This window comes from Perna viridis, chromosome 5, assembly GCF_037379345.1.
Source record: "Perna viridis isolate PV_CMFRI_1.1 ecotype Kerala chromosome 5, ASM3737934v1, whole genome shotgun sequence".
NCBI lineage: Eukaryota > Metazoa > Mollusca > Bivalvia > Mytilida > Mytilidae > Perna > Perna viridis.
This window is the reverse complement of record NC_142449.1, coordinates 33,610,036-33,630,118: the sequence shown is the minus strand read 5'-3', so window position 1 is coordinate 33,630,118 and position 20,083 is coordinate 33,610,036. Positions and strand designations below refer to the sequence as shown.

At 30.6% G+C, this 20,083-nt stretch overlaps 1 protein-coding gene across 38 annotated transcripts in view; it reads left to right on the top strand.

Annotated features, from left to right (window-relative positions):
• The window catches only part of LOC148617168 (rho guanine nucleotide exchange factor 11-like), a 123,056-nt gene that overhangs the window by 82,992 nt on the left and 19,981 nt on the right, over positions 1-20,083 (top strand). For 14 of the 38 annotated variants that reach the window (XM_088584580.1, XM_088584579.1, XM_088584559.1 and 11 more), the window contains 13 exons: positions 2,072-2,119; positions 4,144-4,239; positions 5,102-5,219; positions 6,472-6,516; positions 10,609-10,692; positions 12,574-12,588; positions 15,091-15,159; positions 15,612-15,787; positions 16,497-16,640; positions 17,344-17,423; positions 17,821-17,946; positions 18,488-18,605; positions 19,742-19,917. In XM_088584580.1, coding sequence (XP_088440706.1) covers positions 2,072-2,119; positions 4,144-4,239; positions 5,102-5,219; positions 6,472-6,516; positions 10,609-10,692; positions 12,574-12,588; positions 15,091-15,159; positions 15,612-15,787; positions 16,497-16,640; positions 17,344-17,423; positions 17,821-17,946; positions 18,488-18,605; positions 19,742-19,917 — 1,295 coding nt within the window. Of the gene's footprint in view, positions 1-1,382; positions 1,419-2,071; positions 2,120-4,143; positions 4,240-5,101; positions 5,220-6,471; positions 6,517-10,608; positions 10,693-12,573; positions 12,589-15,090; positions 15,160-15,611; positions 15,788-16,496; positions 16,641-17,343; positions 17,424-17,820; positions 17,947-18,487; positions 18,606-19,741; positions 19,918-20,083 lie in introns of all 38 variants that reach the window. The other 24 variants (XM_088584582.1, XM_088584574.1, XM_088584576.1 and 21 more) reach the window with 13 other exon arrangements.

Below are 20,083 nucleotides of genomic sequence, written 5' to 3'. Positions count from 1 at the left end.
TATTTCTGAATGCTAGAGTTATAGTGATGTGAGATGATAGAAGGATGGGGTTTACTAACAAATGTATCCATTATTATCAAAACTCACAACTTTAATTAACTTAGCATGGACTTCATCATAATAATTGGATTTTAACATTATTTGCAAGAAATGAATAATGTGATCAACTCAAAGTGGTTTTTTATTGATAATTTTAGCATTGTGCAATTTGCATCATTTAATGTCATATTTTATGTGGACTGTTGGGATGAATTGTGAATAAAAAGTCACTTTCACCGAATTTCCCAATTAGTTAAATGAAACAAAAGATTTCATGTTGTTTGTGAGTGGTATTAGGGAGTTTCAAGTTTTTTTGTGAGTTTTTTTTTAATCAAAGATGGTGTTGTTTCTCTGAATTTGGAATCTAATCATATCTGTTTAAATTAAATCTGGACTGCCATATCTTCTATCTTTGTTTGCATTATAATGTAATTATGATGATGCCTGATTCAAAATTTCTTTTTTGGCCTTTACCACTAATCTCCTTGATCTGTCACTATGATTTTTACTCCTCTACAACTGGTTCTCTTTCAAGTTAAATCATGACTTTCATGTTTTGACTTTATTTTTTAAGTAAATTATTTCATGGACCACAAAGACTCTAAGATGAAATAAAAACATTGTCATTAACATAGTTTATATCATCATAAGCCATTTAAGGGGTACACAACACCTAAAGGAAATACCAGCAAAAAATCAGCAAAATGTTTGATTTTGTGACATTCTGATATCAAACTTAAAGCTTCTTAGTGATCAAAAGTTTTATTGATGAAGCTATTTTATGTTGATTGAAATTATTCTCATGAAACATGTGCTTAAAATTCTTGAAATTTATATATTTTGCTTCTTATATCAAAGTAAAATACTGAATAAAATTTGAAGAAATTTAAACACACCAAATTTATTCAAGAGAAGATGTCAGGTACCCCCTTAAAGTACTCCCTTGATAGACAGTTTCTTGGTTTTTAGGCCATTAGAAATGGGTCTAAAATATGTTAAGGGGTAATGCTTTTTAGTTTTTTTTTTTCTTAATGTCTTACAAAAAGAAAATGAGATGGGGGAGGGGTTTGGGCTTTAACCTTTGTTAGTAGACAAAAAAAAAATGATTGAGGAAGTTTATTTTTGTTCTAGTAGTATAAGTATGATACTCTCTGTAAGAGATAAACAAGTCTTGAAAACCGGTTTTAGTTAGCCTTAGATCAGCGACAAATATTTTTTTCTTATAGTCTTTAGTAGATGTTTTAGTATACATATCCATAGTTTTAGAATCTTATTTATGTACATTTGTTTATGATAATATATATATATATATATATCTAAGTCGAAATGTATTTTGATTTCAGATTATTCACCCAAACATAAATACCACAGTCATTTTTGTAAGATTTCAACAAATAAAATAGCTTATTCTGCACCCTGTATGTTTTTAGTTTTGTGGGAATCACATTCAATCAGTGCAATTTTAAGCCTATTTATGCCCTTCCAAAGAAGGTTTTGGGCATATAGATTATGGTCTGTCTGTTCATTTGCTTTTGCATCAGTTGATTTGCCGTAAGGTTTTATCAGACTTTTTTTTGTTTGAGGGTTTGTGGACATATAAAATTTTAAAAACATACAATTATCTGATTCTGAACTGAAAGTAAATAGTATGGAATCAGTGACTTGTAAACACAATCATTTTGTTCATTTTAAAGTTTTGTTCACAACTCTGGCACAAATATAACTTTTAATCATATACTGCTTTGCGATTTTTCTTTTGGATATATAATCTTGTGTTGGTTGGCTTCCCCTCCCCCCCAAAAAATGCTTAGAATTTCGCTATGATGTTGCATAGCTTTTATATAACTGGGGAAATAATTTTAACCTTATTTCGGAAATGAATGGAGGACTTAAAAGTATACTCTTTTTCAATATTAATTCAAGGAAATCAGTCAAATTGGTCACAGTAAAAAAAACATCAGAACTTACAAGAGATATATTTTTTAATAAATTTAATCAGAATAACAGCTTTTCTAAATCACTATTTTGACAGCTCTAGGCAATTCAAAAGGGAAAGATGGAAAAGAAGACCTCCTTGAACGTAACTTTGAGCTTGGATTTAAAAGCTTGTTTCACATAGTGCTTGATACCTTAACAGTTTGTTTTTTTTGTTTTTTTTTTGTTAAGGATGAAATTGCCTAGTAATGCATTATTAGGGACGGAACATTGGCAATCTTTTATTGGGGACAGAAAGTTGGCAATTTTTTATTGGGGAAGGAGAGGAAGTCAAACATGAATAGCTCAAAATCCTTATGTCTGAATTGATGTCTATAATTTGGCAACGATTGTTTGAATTGTGATGCTGGCACAGAGCGGGTGTTATTTGAAATCTCAAATTTTCCTATTGGTCAGGTGTTCGCCTATAGCTACATAGTGGTGCCTCCTCAACTAAGCTCCGTCCCTCTTAAGCACGGCTTAAATCATTTTAGTTTGATAATTGGCAGAGTTTGTAGTATTTCTTCAAGGGCAAAGTTTGGTCTGATAGACATATTTATAACTTAACAAATAAAGCAATCCAATTTGCCTGGATTTTCATGCACTTTGATTTGCCTTCCCTGTTTAGCTCAGAACCTTTAGTTTTCACTATTTTTGGGTGGTGATTTTAAAGATATATATTAGTACAGTATTTCCACATGTTGTGTAATATTTTGAAGAAAAAAAAATATAGTATACAGTTTTAAGTTGTAGAAAATTGAAATTAAGGAGGTAGACAGAGGGTAAGGGACACAACTCTTAAAAATCACTGGAACATTTGTATTTAGCATTTTACATCAATCTCATGTAAGCATTTTTGTAAGTTGGGTTGATTTTATTCTGCTTCAAATGAAAGCTTGAAAAGCTTTGGTGAAATTGATTATGATACAAACAAATCACTGATTTCAAGAGTAAAGTCCCTTACCCTAGGTCTACCACCTTAATTTTATCATAATGTCCCAACTTTTATGGTCGAATTTCTCATGTGAAAATCAGGTTATGATATGGTGAATGTTGGTCAGGCAGGCAGGCAGGCAGGCAGGCAGGAAAATTATTTTCCTAAAGCTTTTCTTGGCTATGACTAATCACAGCCTCTTGATATTTGGTATCCAGCATCAGGTATAGGTCCCTTATCATAGGATATGATTTAAGGCAAGTCGGACATCTACTTTCTATTTATAGAAATGCTGTCATATCTGTCTTCGACCTATTTTTATGAAAATGCATGACTGATTGAAATACTTTTTGATAGTTTTGAAAAAAATAACAATACCAGAGGAATTATATGCTTATTGCTTCCTTTAACTTGTGTAATACCTTTACTAAAACATGGTTGTGGAATACTATGTGTGTAAAGTACATTACAATGTTTGATTCATTCTGTGAATTTTTTTAAGCCAGGGTATATTATGATCTTTTTATAACAGGTGTTTTATTCTAATTTTAGCTTTTAGAGAAGGGTGTGTTTATTGGTTTTGAAAAAAAAAGAGAAAAAACAAAGAGCATTTAGATGTTTGTGGATAGACAAGTCTGTTGCAACGAGTGCATCATGCTATTGTTTTATTACTGAATTTCTTGGCGGGGCCAGGCGGACAAATCTTTATGAATTAATTGAAATGCTTGTATTCATTGCTTTCTTTGGAGCCAAATTCTACTGTCTGCCAGTGATTATTGGTATCTTTACTGCAATCTGCATATTGGGTACCTAAAATACATGAAACCATAAAAACTATTCAATGTGAACTTAATTTGTAAATTCAAGATTTTATATTCTGTAGATATGTCATAAAAAGTGGCCTAAATGATATAACTGTACATAAACTATTCCAAAACTGAGCTTGTACAGTTACAAATTTAATTATTTATCATTGTTAGTAACTATATTGGCAGGAGAATTTTTTGGAGTGGAATATCTTTATTCCTCCATATTTTAATTCAACAGCTACTATTGGAACTTACACAATAGAAAATTTGCTAAGCACTTGACTTTTTGACATTGTTTAAAGATAGTTTAATGTTTTTCTTCTGTATTTTTCATTTGTTTTTCTCGTTTTATGTTTCTTTTTCATGTTTTTTGTCTTTCTGTTTCAGCATACTCAGGGTTTGATAAGCCTGAGAAGGATAGTTTATCTCCTAGTCCCAATCAGAATGCTTCCTTTAACATAGAACCAAGTGCTGATGAACAAGGTAGTAAAATATAATAGATTACACAAAATTCAACTTTTTTACCTCTATAGGTTTTCAGTATCTTATTTACAATATTAGAGTCTAGTTGAGAAATACAGTCTGTATGTGTATGGGATTTAGAGACTGGGCTTTGCCGAGCATTTTCCTGCACTGAGTATATGTGCAGTTTATATTTTACTCAATATCCTAATATTGTTTTTATTCTGAAATGAAAAAGTGATAAAACTGTTCTTAAATTTATATGGAGACTTTGTTTAATAATTGTTTATCCCAATTATACAATGCTTAATTCATTTCACATTGTTTCATCAAATGCTTTAGGAATCTTCAGCTTCATAGTAATCTTTTAGGCGTAGCCTGAAAAATAGAGGCAAAAATGTTCTTGTATGCAAATATAGCACCGCTATGTTTGGTAATTTGTATTTTTTTTTTATGAGGACCATGATTGCAGAATAAGAGTAGGTAGAGATTAAAAAACAGACCTGTCAATCTTTGGAACATCTCATCTGGGAGATTTTTTACATTAAGCAAGTTTTGGGTGTAAAAATTCAATTATGTAGTATTTTTCACAGATATTGTAATAATTTTGACCAAAAACGTCCCAAAAATCTTACATTTCTAGTCTCTCCCAAAAAAAAAAAATTTGGGAGGATTAACAGGTGTGAAAAAGAAAAAAGTTACTTGTGAAAAATCACTCATATTGAAATAGAAGAATTCTTCACCGTGGAAAAAATCATATCCTTGGTTAATCATAATGATTTTAAATTTTAGGTTTAAGGATAAAATTCTTGTTTGTTCCTTTTTTTTTTTTTTAATGTGAAAACTGAAACTTTTTGACATAACAAGATTGTTATTTTCATAGATCACTCAGTAAAGAGACTTGTTGGGAACTTTGAAGATTTACAGGGTGACAGACGCAAAAGTCCAGGTCTTGAGCCGACGGAGCCTCAAAAGTATGTAACAGGGAAGCCGAAGAGAAAGTACGTAACAGGGTTGCAGTTATTTGGTAGTTGGTTGTACTTTGGTGATCACAGTTTAATCCTTGTTCTGATTTATCACAAAATTATCGTAAAATTTTTAGGTACTGTTTTAATAGTTGTATTGATTAGTAATTATTTTCATGGTTTTAAGCTAAAATTGTTATGGATTGTTGGATCTTTTCTCTGTGGCTTTTGTATGACAAATGCACATTTGATAGGATGGTTTGCCTAAAAGTTGAAAACCACAAAAATGATAGTTCATCAATTGTTATACATTCACGGTTTTTTGGGATTTCATTTTTGGTAAAAGTTCATTGTATATATTTTTTTTATCAATTTTAATTTGTGGAATGATCCGGTTGTGTGGAAAGTTATACAAGTGGTTTCAGTTCCTAAGAATGAGGAAAGTTAAATTATTCTACAGCCAATAATATATTAACCTCAGGAAATAGAGTTGTCTTTCCTTATCATTCAGAAAGTCATCTGATGAACTTCCTTAGATAGTTAGCTAGACATTTCAACTTTGTTTTAAACCTATGCAATGATAGAAAGTATCAATCTAATTGATAATTGTCCAGTAAACTACCTTAGACATTTCATCAGGTAATGGTTATTAAATCAAGGAAAGATAAATTTTATTCCCTGAAGTTAACCATTTTACTCGCTGTAGTATGAGATTTATTTTATTTTGAAGAAACATCAAGTTTTATTTTTGGTCAACTGACAAATCAGACAAGGATATGAATTTAAGTTGTAATAACTTATGTTTGAAAATTTTTTGTAACTTTATGTTTTATTTCAAATGCATTCTTTTGTTTATCCTGTCTTTATTTATATATATTTTTCCCATCCAATTTTATTTATTAGATTTTTTGGATGTTAAATAAAAAAGTTGTCCTCAATATTTAAGTGTCTGTTAAAATTTTATTTTTGAAATTTGAGTTTTAAGTGTTTGGCATGACCTAGATTAGCTTTAGACTCTGGATGAATAGGATTTGAGGATTATTATAAAAAATCAAGTCTTTTCTGCTGTACCTGCCAAGTTATACATACAATTAGAATGATGGAAGATGAGAACTGTAAGAGCTCTGAAGAAGCATTTTTTTTTAACAAACTGTTAAAATTATGATAGGAACAGTAAAAAAAAAAAAAAAAAATTGCAAACAAAATTTTTATAGATTAAATTAGAAAAAAAAAAGATAAAAAGCTCATGTGTTGTCTTAATCGAGCAACATCTTGTTTTTATTTTTAGCACAACTCTAACGAGATCGCAAACATTCTTTTATGTAAAACCCAAGTAAGAAGCATTGAGAACACAGTTTAGATTCTATTAACTGATTTGCAAGTTTGATTAAAATGATGTTTTTTTTTAATTATAATTATTACATGTAATAGCATTTAAAAAGTGTGTATGCATGAGTTATCATAGATACTTTCTTCTCACAAAATTGTAAATTTTCCAATAAATGTACCCAATAATATTCCCACGTTGTCTGTCTGTCTGTAATCATACTTTTATTCATTTTTCTAAAGGATCCAGCTGGACAGGTGCTTGTTTAATTATCCTGGGATTAGGGAATAGGCTTTGAACTATAGTTAAAACACTGTTAGATAGGCAAGGAATCTTGCACTGCTTTTCACAAAGTTTTTTTGCATGGAAAGTTAGAAAATTCGAGGAAATATACAAAGATCTAGATCTGCAAATAATTGAAAGCTAGGAAGCTAAATGCCTTTTGAGGTGTTGAGTCAGAGTCAAGATTTATAAAAATATGAATTTCTACAAGTCTTTGGGGTATAACATTTTTTTTTAAAGTATTGAATTTTGGTTATATTTACATTAAGCTACACAGTTAATTTCTGATATCATGTGATTCCTGTCTAAGTGGGGATATTCAACTTATAAATGTTTCATTGAGTACATCTGATTGGTTGATTGTGACCCTTCTACTTGACCACCACCAAGCATTTGATATTTAATGAAGTGTCGCCTGGTTTGCTCTTAGGCGGAATAATGTGTCTGAGTGGGTAGGCATGCCTACCTGTGGGCTGTTGCTTCTGTGAGCTAGCACAATAAAGGTCCAGCTCAACAAGTCAGACAGGTAAAAGCAGGGTCTGTTTGATTGGTCAAATATTTCCGTCTTGAATTGTTTAAAACATCTGCTATATGATGTTAAACAATAATCAATCAATCAATCAATCTAAGAATTAAAGTTATTTCATGAAAGATATCTTTTAAGCTAGACTATATGGATAGGTCCATTAGTATATCATTTGCCATTATTTTTATTTCATTCTCAGCATCAGAGGCCAAAGTCAGTTTGAAGCAGATTTTTTTTCTATTTGAAAATTAGGGATGGAGATAGTATAATTCTTCCAGTCCCTTAAGTATTAGTATTTCCACTGGTGTTAAGATTTACTATTGAGAGTGGAAGAACTAGGACTATTAAAACTTTGGATTTGATGTCCACTCTATGAAAATGTAAGGTTTTTAATACAATTCAATGTAAAGTATTTGGAAAGTGTAAAGTCAGAAATTGAGGGTCCTTGATCTTGTGTGCACACAAATTTAAACCCTTGGATTCAAACAGAAAATATTCGATGTTTTGAAAATTAATGCCAAGGGTAATATACAGTGTGTATTAATAGATTCATCAAAACTTTGCAGTAAGTGGAAAATTAGGGATGATTTTAAAAGGAATAACTCCTTCATATTATTAAGTTTTGATTGCTGTTTTTGCTCATTGGTTAAGTCAGGGTAGTTAAATTTTGGGGGATGGGCGGATTTCCAATTTTACAAACGTAATTTTCTGTAACATTTTTTTTTACTGTTAATTGAAATCAAATTTCACAATTTCCACAACTTTGTTGTTCCACATATTTGGTTCCTGTAAAGAGATAAAGGGTAATAATTGTGTACCTGGTAACTATCAAATGAAAAGCTTGTTTTTTTTTCTTTTGGCAAAATCAAAGGCTCTGTATCTATTTTTATTTTGATTGTTGGAGAGTCCTTGATTGATAGAAAATGTTCCAAAGCATCCAATCCATGTGCATTTTTATAGTGTCTGTAAAGTGATACTGAATGTTGGTAAGTGAAAAAGACTTGTAAAAATTGCTCTGTAAAAATCATTTGAAAAAAAAAATGTTATTAAATGTGGATAATAAATACAAACATGGCTTGCTCAAACAATAAGGAAAGAATGCATTTGAAATAAGATGTTGTCACTATGTGTTTATGTCAAAGCAGGAAGTAAAATTCAAAACGTACATTAAAGCAGGAAGTTAAATGGAAAATTGATAAAAATTATAGCAACCCTGTTACTTTTTTTTAGAGTCATAGTTAGTATATGCATGTAATTCATAGAAGCATGTGTATTTATATGTATATACATCTAACTGTATGCAGTGAAGAGAATAAAGGACCCAAGCTCCATACATTGGCTGACCTTCATTTCTGCTCTTGCTAACTGCTGCAGATGGGCCTTTTTTGCAGTATTCAAAGTAAATGTCAATCAGATAATATCACTTAAGGAGGTATATCTAGGGTTAGGGATGTCACTCTTAAAATCATTGATATGTTTGTATCATGTTCAGTATAACCAAAGCCTTTCAAGCTTTCATTTGAAACAGAATGAAATTAATCAAAGTTACTTTGATGCTTACATGAGGTTGATATTAAGTATTGAACATAAACATGCCAACGATTTTTAAGAGTTTTGTCCTTTACCTTATGTCTACCTCCTTCAAAAATTACTCTTTCTATGAGGGCTGTCTGCAGCGTTAAAGTCAGTTTGAATGTCAGAATGTTTTCAGAGCTTGTATAGGACCTAACAGTATTCTAAGATTGGCCATTAACCCAGGCATTCTCTCTCTCTCTCTCTCTTTTACATATGTATATTTGGTACAGTTGAACGTCTGACTCTGTTCGTATTTATACCACCCTGTCCTGTGGTTTGATTATGTACTTTATTGTTTTTATGTTGAGTTTGTAGACTCCTTTCTGATCTTCCCAACAGTTTTACTAATACTGGGTAAAGTCCTGGATACAGCGAAAAAATCCCTTGCTTTGCTTTGTTTTGCTTTTGCTTTACCTGTTGAAATTTTCTTTTCCCCATATCTAGTTGCAGCAAATTTTTTAAGAGTTATTTCCCTTTTAAAAATATTTATTGCTTGCTTTGACATGTTGCTTTTGATACTTTTTGCACTTCTAGTTGTTTTAGTTGTGGTGTTTTTGCATGCTAGTTCACTTTGAAAGATCAGTAGAGAAGTCCTTTGATTGTTTTAGCCTCAGTTAAATTTTGTTCAAATTTAAAAATTCTGCTTGCTTTGTTTAATTCAATCATAGTCTATATTTTTCAATTTAAAATGCTTTAAGAATTATTTGCTATCTGCCAGTGTGGCTTCAGTAGCATGCATAGCTTACATGTCTAATTTTCATTTTATTTAAAAAAAATGCAACATATTGAAGGGAGATATTTTGTGAAGAGTTGCTGAATAACATTATATATTTAACTGGCCTTAGAACAATGTATTGTTTGATATAATGTCCTTAAATTTGGTTCCTTTACGATAACAAAGAACCAACATTTTCACAAAGAGAGCTAGTTTTATTGCTAACACTTATTCTGTGAAAATCCATTATTTTCAATATTTGCTGTAGTTAATTTGAAATTTGATAGGTCTAAGATCCTCTTAATTCGAATAACCTTAAATAAATTTTTTGAGTACTATTGGGTTTTTATTGTAATTGTAGTAATTTGTAAGGTATAATAGATTATGAATAATGATTTTAAAAGATTCTGTTCAAAGTGTTTTCTCATTCATTTTACAGTAAGGATGTTTCTGGTCTTTTTCTGCTTTTTCATGCCTTTGAATTTGTAAAAAATACGTATTAAGTTTTGAGGGTATTTTTAACGTATACAATTTTATCTAGCTGCACAGGACAGAGCACGTTACTTCACTATATCCATATATAATTTGAAATTTTTATTTGTTGGGCATGGCCATAATTTTTTTTTTGAATTCATATTGAGAACACTTTTTTCTGTGTTTTTAATTGATCCTATTTAAAAGAATTTTCTATCAAATATTCAGTGTACCTCATTTTCATAATTCAGATGGAATGTTTTTGCTTGAATCGAATCATTTCAGGTGTTGGTTTAATTTTCATTCATTTATAATACCTATACAATATGCACAGTTAAATGCACTTTTATTTTGATTCAAATACACATTATAATGCCTGAAACAAAAGTTTCCAAATATTTAAATATAGATTCAAACACACCTGGTACAGGTAAACATCTTTTCACCTCTCTGCACCCACATACTAATGCTGAGCTTTTTGTGTAAGGGATTTTCATGCTAACCAAGATTTAATCTAATGCTCTAGGAAAGGATCTGATTTGGGGAGATCAGAGAGTATGAAAAGCCGAGGTGATTCTAAAGGTGACCGCCCAGCAAGACGAGCAAAAAGGTAATGATTTCATGTGTTTTGGCATGCCCTAACATTTTTTTTTTGGGTGTTCATCTAATGTTGTAGCTGTTTGCAAGGCATGACACCAGTTTGTTTCTCCTAATTTGGGATTTGTTGTTGGGCACTGATTTTGTGTTTAGTTCTGGAAGCCTTTTCTCCTAACTGTGGGATACTGTGAAAGTACTAGTGTTCTGTGGGTACCGATTTTCGTGAATTTTGTGGGTAGGCCAAACCACTAATTTGGTTCCCAACCTAAAAGAAGATTTCCATTAGTTATGTGTTTACTAAAAACCTCCAAACCACAAATTCAGGAATCCAAGAACTTGTGTTTCTTCCCTAATCCACGAAAATTGGTATCCATGAATTAAAGTACTTTCACAGTAGATGGTAGCATGATTGACATATACTTTCACAAGGTAGAACTTGGGAAAGAACAAAATAATTTTCCTTGTGGCAGTATATATTGGACATGTTTAAAGACACCCTGAAGTTAAGACAATTTGATCTATTGGCAGGGTATATTTAATTTACATACATATCATTTGTTTGTTCAAGGTTCTATAGGAATGGAGAACATTTGAAAGATATACCTCATCTGAAGGATACATATACACAATTATTCATTGGAAAAAGTGAGAAAAAGGAAGTTAGCAATTACAAATGAACATTTGTATTTTCAGTAGGCAAACTGAATCTTTTAAAGGACTTCAAAAGAAATCTTTTTCTTCACTTTTTTCAGACAAATTAATGTATTTTTGTAATTTCTTGGAAATTACTTGTTTTTTTTTTTTAAATAATATTTGCTGCTGTGCTAGATGCTACATTTAACATCTTTTGATTGATACCCATTAATTTCTAATTTTGTGATCTCAGTTTTAGTTTTAGTAATGGCTTACAAATTTATTAAAAAGAAACATTCATTTTCAGGTTTTTTCATGTTTATTGTCTGGAATTGAATCTTTACAGGTTTTGTTTCTGTATTTAAAAAAAAAAAAAAGGATTCTTATTCTTCTGAAATCTTGATTAATGAAGCTAATTGATCAACATATGGATTAGACCATGTTTACTTTTGAACGTTATTGGAACTGCATGTGTTTACCTGTTACTATTATGTTTGTGGTGGCTTCAATCATTCCCTATGAGTTATTTGATATTTTCATTTTTTTTCTGACTTTTTCCCTGAAAAGTGTTTTGGATTTGTGATTATCAATTCTTTCTGCCATAAACTTTGAAATGGCTTCTAAAGATAAACGATAGTCAAATTATGTTCACATTAAATGTGTTACTTGTTAAAATTTACGATGCGTTTTTTCATGAGGTTTAATTAAATTTATATGCCTTCTGGTATGAGACAATCACTAATTCCCCATGATTTTTTGTTGTATACAAATGTGGTTTTAATTTGATAAGGATTTCCTACCTCATTTTATTTATTTTTTTTTTTTCATGAAATTTTTATTGCCTAAGTTTTGCCACTCTTTTACATAATTTCATTGGATTTTTTTTTTATTAGTCGAGTTGAAGGCAAGTTGTGAAACTTTTATACAAAACCCCTTTTTGAGGCATCTTAGTGCCAGAGAAATATTATCTAATTTCTGCTGATAAAATTTTTCTAATCTGTTCAAATGTGTTAATTGAAATGCACTTGAAAATTAATTATGGTCTCATGCCTTCTTTTTATTGTAATGGAAACTAGAGTTAATTGTCAAAATGAAAAAAAAAAAAATTGGCACGCTTTATCTGTAAAATAAGATGTGAACACAATTTGTCTATGTGATTATCTTCCCTTGCTTTGTTTTCTCTCTGAGATTGTAATTTTTGAAATGGCTTTGATTCTTTGGTTAAGTAGCCACCCATGACTTTGTGTTATTACTTATTCAGAAAGCTCTCAGCAGGGTAAGTTCTGAGCTTGTACATAGATAGTTCAATTATTAATCACAGGGTCAAGAAATGAACAAAAAACTCTTTCCTAAGGTCAACTACTGTTGCCTATTTATTTTAGGCTGTGTACATTACATGTTATTCTTTGATCTGACTTCTATTTTCTTTACTTTAAATAAACTCTTGTTAAAAAATTGTGTATAATATTTGTCCCTGCATCCCAATAAATGCTTGTGTTTTTAATCCCCCATTATTGTCCACTTCTTCTTTAAAGTTTGTAACTCATAGAAAAATTGATTTTAAATATTTTCCTTGTTCACTGAATTGACTTCTACAATGACGCATTCACTCAACATTTGTCAACACAACTATGTTAGATTATAACTCCTAGTCATAATTAAATATTCTTGCTGAACTCAACAATTGAAATAAAACTAGTCATAATTAAATATTCTTGCTGAACTCAACAATTGAAATAAAACCCATACATCTGAATTTTGATCATCTTGAGGAACAGAAGCTTTTTAAAATGCTATCATCAATAACCCTTAGATTCTTACATAATAAAAATATGTACAAACACCAGTCCAGTTAAATGGTAAATGCAATAGCCAATCTGTTCTGTACAGTTAATTGGTAGGAAAAGTTCTGCTCTTTAGATATTTCTGTCTAGTGTTCATTTCTAGCCCTGACTGGGTTGCAAATTTTATTATATAAGCTTTTTGGATTGTCACTCTTTATGTTTATTATGCATAACTTTATTGCTAATTTCAGTTCCTTGTTTTCCTGTTACAATCAAACTACATTGTGCTTTACTCCTTTTTTTTCAGCAATTATTCATGGGCTGCTTTCACTTACTTTGATTTTTCCTCTTATTTTTCTGCATGCCCCTCCCCATTTTGTTACCATTTATGTCCTTGCATACTCACTCTATTTTATTTCTACCATGTTTTGTTTTCAATCTGTTATCTGTCAAGTCATTTGTACAGGATAGTCCTCTAAGACTGGAACATAGTCTGTTTTTCCCTCTTTTTTCTCCTTTCTTTTCTTTTTTTTTCTTTTGTTAAAATGAATTGTATTTATGATTGTCTGTTCTCTATTAACTTGTATTTATCAAACATATTAAACCCTTCATATTAATCGCCAAACCGTAAGATCAGCATGATAGAGTTATCTACCTTTTCCTACTAATTCATTTGGGTTAGGTTATTGTGGTGGTATTAGGTTCATAACAGAGTCAGGTATAGCATTTAAAATGATGATGTTCATGGGATCACCTGATGAATTTCCTCAGGTATTTTACTGTACAACTGAAAAGGATTCGAAAATGTTCTATACCACATTAATACTACTGGAATATTATAGCAAGTTTTAATCTCCTTTTCTATTAAACTATCTAATGGAGTTAATCAGGTAAATGTCATGGTAACAGACCCATGCTATTCTCTGGACATCATCACTGTATGTGCTGTAATTGTTTATTGATAATTTGATAGATTTACTAAAATACAAGTACTTATTTAGCTAAATACCAAAGTAAGATAAAGAAATTTCAACTGACCATTTTAATATTTTTTGCAGATTTAAGCCATCGTGTAACTTCTCCTGAAGTTATAAATTGAGTCAAAGTGTTGTGAACTTAGTTTCACTTTCAAAGTGGAAGGTGGGATTCATTAAACTAACAAATTGAGTGACTTAATTTGGATTATTTTTAATCACATTCTTTGAGCTTTAAACGTTATAATCCACTGATGTTACATTCCTTTTAATGCTGGAATTTACTTATGGTTTTTCTTTGAGGTCAGTAACATTTTCTGGTTAATAGGTTTTTTTAAATCTTTTATTGGTCATGTAAAAATTAGGACTAGTAACATTCTTTCTTGTCTTCTCAAAGATGCAGCTCAATTAAATGGTTATAGTCTGTTTTGATTCTCTACACATTTTTTTACCTTTAAGAATTTCAGTTGTGTTTTTTGTCTGTTTGATGTTTTGACTTTCTGAAGTGAGACTCTGATTGACCATGAATCATAAGCTGGATTTTGTCAACAACAAAAAAACAAAACAAAACAAAACAACCTAATGTACTGTAAAACCACTTTTTTAAGGAAGCAATTTATTTTTGCATATTTTGAAAAATTGCAAAGATAAATGGGCTCTATTAAGTCTGTTCATTAGAGAAACATGTTAAACACTGTTGATTGCAAATATAAATAGCAGCCAAATCAAATTATTATTACAAAATTTGAAATAAGTGCTGTACCCGCCAAAATGAATTGGGTTACAGTCAGATTTGTCAAATTTTGTTAAGCTTTTTTTTATGCAGAGTATTTGTGTGACCAAAAGTTTCTGTTCTCACATGCTTTGGTTGCCTTGGCATGACCTATGTAGGCTGACTTGACATTAAAGATTGAGGTATGGTTATGCAGTTTATGCTAGCTTTGTTTTGCATCTTGGCTAGAAATAAAAATAAAAATGATGATTTGATTTAACTTGGATGTGTCACTTGTATCTTTATAGTGATGTTGATATGGACGAGAATGTAACTCGAGTTCTAAACTCTGGTAGTTCATCTACGTCAAGTCTAAAGTAAGTATATACCTATACTGTTCTGAACAACAATTTAGTTTTCTCATTCAGTAATGTCAAGATTTTTATGCATCTATAAACATTTTGAATACATTTTTAAACAGGAATAAAATAATATCTTTTTCTTAGAACTTCAAATGCAGTGGTGTAGTAAGCATTTGAATATTTCAATAATAAATTTAAAAAAAAAAAGGAAAACAACTTCAAAATGAAAGCTTTCTATTGAAAAATGCAGAAACGCAAATTATTTTTTCTGACATGATTTTCTTCTACTCAGAAATGTACTCTTGCACTACTTTTTTAACCATGTTTACTTCCAATTATGCCTATTCCCCCCACTTTTGTTTGGCTTCATAAAATGATATCTTTTGATTGATAAAGAAATTCTTCTTATATGAAATTTACTTTAAGCCAAAATTTTCTAAACACCTATTGAAAATTGTATTTTTTAGAAGTGCTGATAGTCCCAGTACTTCTGTAGAAGCTGTTAATAACATCCCACAGAGTGTAGATAATGACTCCGACTTTGAAGTAGAGGCAGAATTACCTCCCCTTAAAGAAATATTTTCTGAGGAAACTTATCGAAAACTTAAACCAAAGGAGCGCAAAAGACAAGAAGTTATTAACGGTAATTATTTTATGTCTTTGACAGAGGTATCGCGAACGTATCAATTTTTGCGGCTGCTGAATTTTGGCGGATTCTGTCACGAATATATTCACGGGCATCAATTTCCCCAGTTTAAAAAATGATTAGCGTCATAAAGTGTTAAAAATCAATTTCGCAGGTACTATTTTTCATGATGTTCTGTCCAACGCAAGAAAAAAAGAACAACAAAAAACAAAACACAAAAAAACAAAACCAAAAAAAAAGAAAAATTAATACATATACAGTATGTAGTAATGGTATTAATCTGGCAGGCTCCACTTTTTGTTGTAAAATAAAAGGTGTTTGTAAGGAATTTTGGTATTTTGGTGAAATGATTGATGCTTTTGATTGTTATGTAGAGTTATGGGACTTGGAAAGTCAAAATAAGAAGGAAAGATGAATAATGCACGATAAGGCTGGTGATCATGATCACATACGTAACTGTCTCAAGCCAATGAATTGAGGGTCATTTAGGTTTAAAGACCATTCAGATTTTCTGTCTGTCCAATTCTCATATCACAAGTGAAGGTATGAAATGAGGCTATTTGATTTTCTTTGAAAATTGGATCCTGTTTCATATATTCCTGATTGAAAAACATGTTGTATCTTGCCTTGTTTCTATCTTTATACCAATGAAAAAAAAAATGTTTGTAACTTTTGTTATATATAAATATGTGTGTTTTTTTTCCAGAATTATTTTACACAGAAAAAACACATGTGAAGAATTTAAAGATATTGAATATGTTGTTTTACCAGCCGATGATAAATGACAATCTCAATGATAACCTTACCAAAGCTTTGTTTCCAAATCTAGAAGAGATGTTAAAACTACACAGTAAGTAGAAAGTTGTTTTATTGTGTTGAGGTTTTCAATTGGAAGTGAAAGAATTTAGTATTCAAGTATAACTTTTTGCTGATTTTTGGAAGAAAAATATCTTTTCCAACATGACATAATATTTTACTTGCGAAGAAAGTCATTTGATATAATCATAAAGAAATACTAACTGCAAAGATCTAAGGCTGAAAAATTCAGTTTTACTAGATTTATTTAAGCCTAATAAAACAGTCAAGATAAGTTAGATTTTATGGAAGTATGTATGATTTTGTGGGATATTTATATTGATCTTTATCTGTTCATGCAGTCCTGTTTTTAATTATTGTAAACCTTTACAAAACACTTTGGTTAAAATTGGAAAGATGGGGGAAGTATTTGTCCTCCTGGAAGCTTTCATTAGCAACAACTAATGCAACAAGAAGAACAGCAGTCTGTACCTGTAGCCATTTGGCCTATATTAGAGTTTAGAAAAAAGGATTAAGGCAACAGAAATTCAAGAAAAAATTACTTGTTTGTAAAGATAATATGATGAAATTTATAATTAGGGCAAGATGTTGATAAAGTTTTTGTCACAGACAGTAAACACTTATATTTATGAGGGGCTCAAAAGTGAGATTAATCCTTCTATGTCTCCAAATTTTCTGCAAAATATCTCGGTTCAACATGGTAGATCACATTCTGAATGAATCTTTGTGTATTTCAGTGTCATTAAATGATGAAATGAAAAAGAGAAGGAAAGAAAACCCTGTTGTTGTAGAAGTAGCAGATATATTGGTTAAAAGGGTAGGTTATTTTCCTGCTGAAAAAAAATCCTTGAAAATTATTATATTTGGCTGTGCAAGATTTCCTTATTTCACTCAAAGGTGGAGGCAGTACACATGCACTTAACTGTAATGATTTGGCACAATGAGTGATGAGTTTGCTTACAGACCATGTTTTGCTTCAGATAATCTTTTAAATTGGTCAAAGAAAGTAACTATTTAAATGGGCTTTGTACATAAATTAGACAAACAAACAAAAAAACAAACAAAAAGAAACAAATAAACAAACAATCCAACAACAATTATACACTCTAAGAAGATCAACATGTTTGATTCAGTGTATAGTGCACTTGAATTGATGAACAATTTATATCAGCTATTCAGTATTATCAATGATAAGTATTTGTCTTTTATTGTAGTTTGATGGGGAGGAGGGTGAAGCATTCCGGAATGGCTGTGCCATATATTGTCGTAACCAGTCACATGCATTAGATACTTTACGATCTCGGCAGAAGAAAGATAATAGATTAGCTAATTTTCTTGCTGTGAGTATTGACAAAACTTTAAAGGATGTATATATTGTTCATATTTTTACCATATTTTGCTTTTATCTTACAGTGAACATTCATTAAGACAATTTTTAGTTGGCTAATAAATTTTAAATTAACTTGCTTAAAAGTCTGTATTGACTTATTCTATGATATAAAGTGCAAAGTGAATAGAAATTTAAATATGAGATGTTGATATAAATGTCTTGAAGCAAATATTATGTGAAATTGTTATACACACTATTGTAGTAAATAAGATGGGTCTAGAGTGGACTTTCAATTTCTTTTTATCAAATAATTAAATGGTTGGCTCATGTCTATTTAGAAAAAAAAGTCATTAATCATTTTATCAATTTCATCAATGAATTGTCACTTTGTCACTTTCTATATGATTGCTGTTAAACCCTGAATAGATTCACAGTGCAGTTAACTTACATTTCTCACACATGTTAAGGGTAGATCTAAATTTGTTTGCTTCAGTACAGTTTTTTTTTTTAATTTAAAAGAATAGATATATAGTTGATTTGCTATCTTACAGCTTGCTGAGAGCAGTAATCTAATGCGACGTCTCCAGTTAAAAGATCTCATTCCTACACAGATGATGCGACTCACTAAATATCCATTGTTGATAGAGAGTCTTATGAAATATACAAGTGGTAAGTTGAATGATTTTACTTACCCATTGTCTTATCTAGATCTAGCACTCTTGTCTACTGTTCCATAGTTTCTGTGTTTCAGTCCTGAGTTCAGCTATTCAGTGGCTTTCTAATTTAGGCCCTTGCTTTTCACACGAAGAGATAAATAAGCTTAGACTGGTTGGCTTTGTCTTTTTTGCAATTAATGGCAGATTTTACTGTAAACAGTTGCCTCTATTACCTAACCAATATGTACTCAAGTTTATTGTGTAGAATTTTAGAGGAAAAATGATTAACAATGAAAAAAAAGAAAGGACATGGCGAAATGTAACAAATCTACCAGCCTTGTAACCTATAGACAGTAGTGTTTATTCAACACGTTCTTGTTGATGTAAATGCTTGAAGAACATGCAAATGGAATGTATACCATAGTTCTGAATTTAAGTTACGAATATGATTTACAACAACTAAGTTACTGCATAGCCGTTTATTGTATTTACAATACCATTAAGACTGACAATAATGGTGAAACCTGTCTAAACCAAACCCTGAATAATCTGAAAACCTGTCAAAACCAGACACTTTTGAGTTATAAAGTATTTTAAACCTTGTTAAAATGAATGCCTGTCTAAACAGGACCAATTGTGAAGTCCAAAAGTGGTTTTAGTTCATGCAGGTTTCACTGTATACAAAACAACTGGAACCTTGTGTTATTAAACTAGTTGAAATGTTTAGCGTTCAGGCATTGTTTATCATGCGTTTACACATCATTTTGTGTTTGTTTAGAGGTACGATAAATACACAATAAAAGTGTTTGTGTCAACACGTGCACGGGGAGTTTGTTTAAAAGCACACTGGGAGGGTAGTTGACACGCATGCTGGGAGCATTTGTTTAAACGCATGATAGAAGTGTTGTTTTATTTTTGTACATGCTCTCTTTCCTTTATTCAATTGTTATTTTTATATTTTTTGCTGTTATTGTTTTTTTTTTTGTATTTTCATTAATTATATTTTTGATTTATTCTTTTTCATTAATATTTGGTAATATTATTTTTCATTGTTCTTCTCAAGGACTGGATATTTTCCAGCTAAAAACAAAAATTGTAATCAAAGCCATAATAGTTCAGGTTTCATGACAATCATGTTGTCCTTTTCAGCCCAATCTGAGGAACAGACGAGGCTAGAGAGAGCATTACAGTGTAGTAAACATATATTGGAATATGTTAATCAAGCTGTCAAAGAATACGAGAATCATTATAAATTGGAACATTTACAGCGTAAAGTAGAGAAAAAATTAGATGCTCCACTGACTGATGATTCCAGGCAAATTAAGGTACGTCAAAATTATGCCACAACCTCGACTTTCTCCTGCGAAACAGCACAACACCAATATTAATCCATTAATGACATGATTTAAAATTAAAGATTAATAAATTATGGAGAAAATCTTTAATGAATAGAATAATCAATTGGTAATCATAAATAACCAAAATATACTA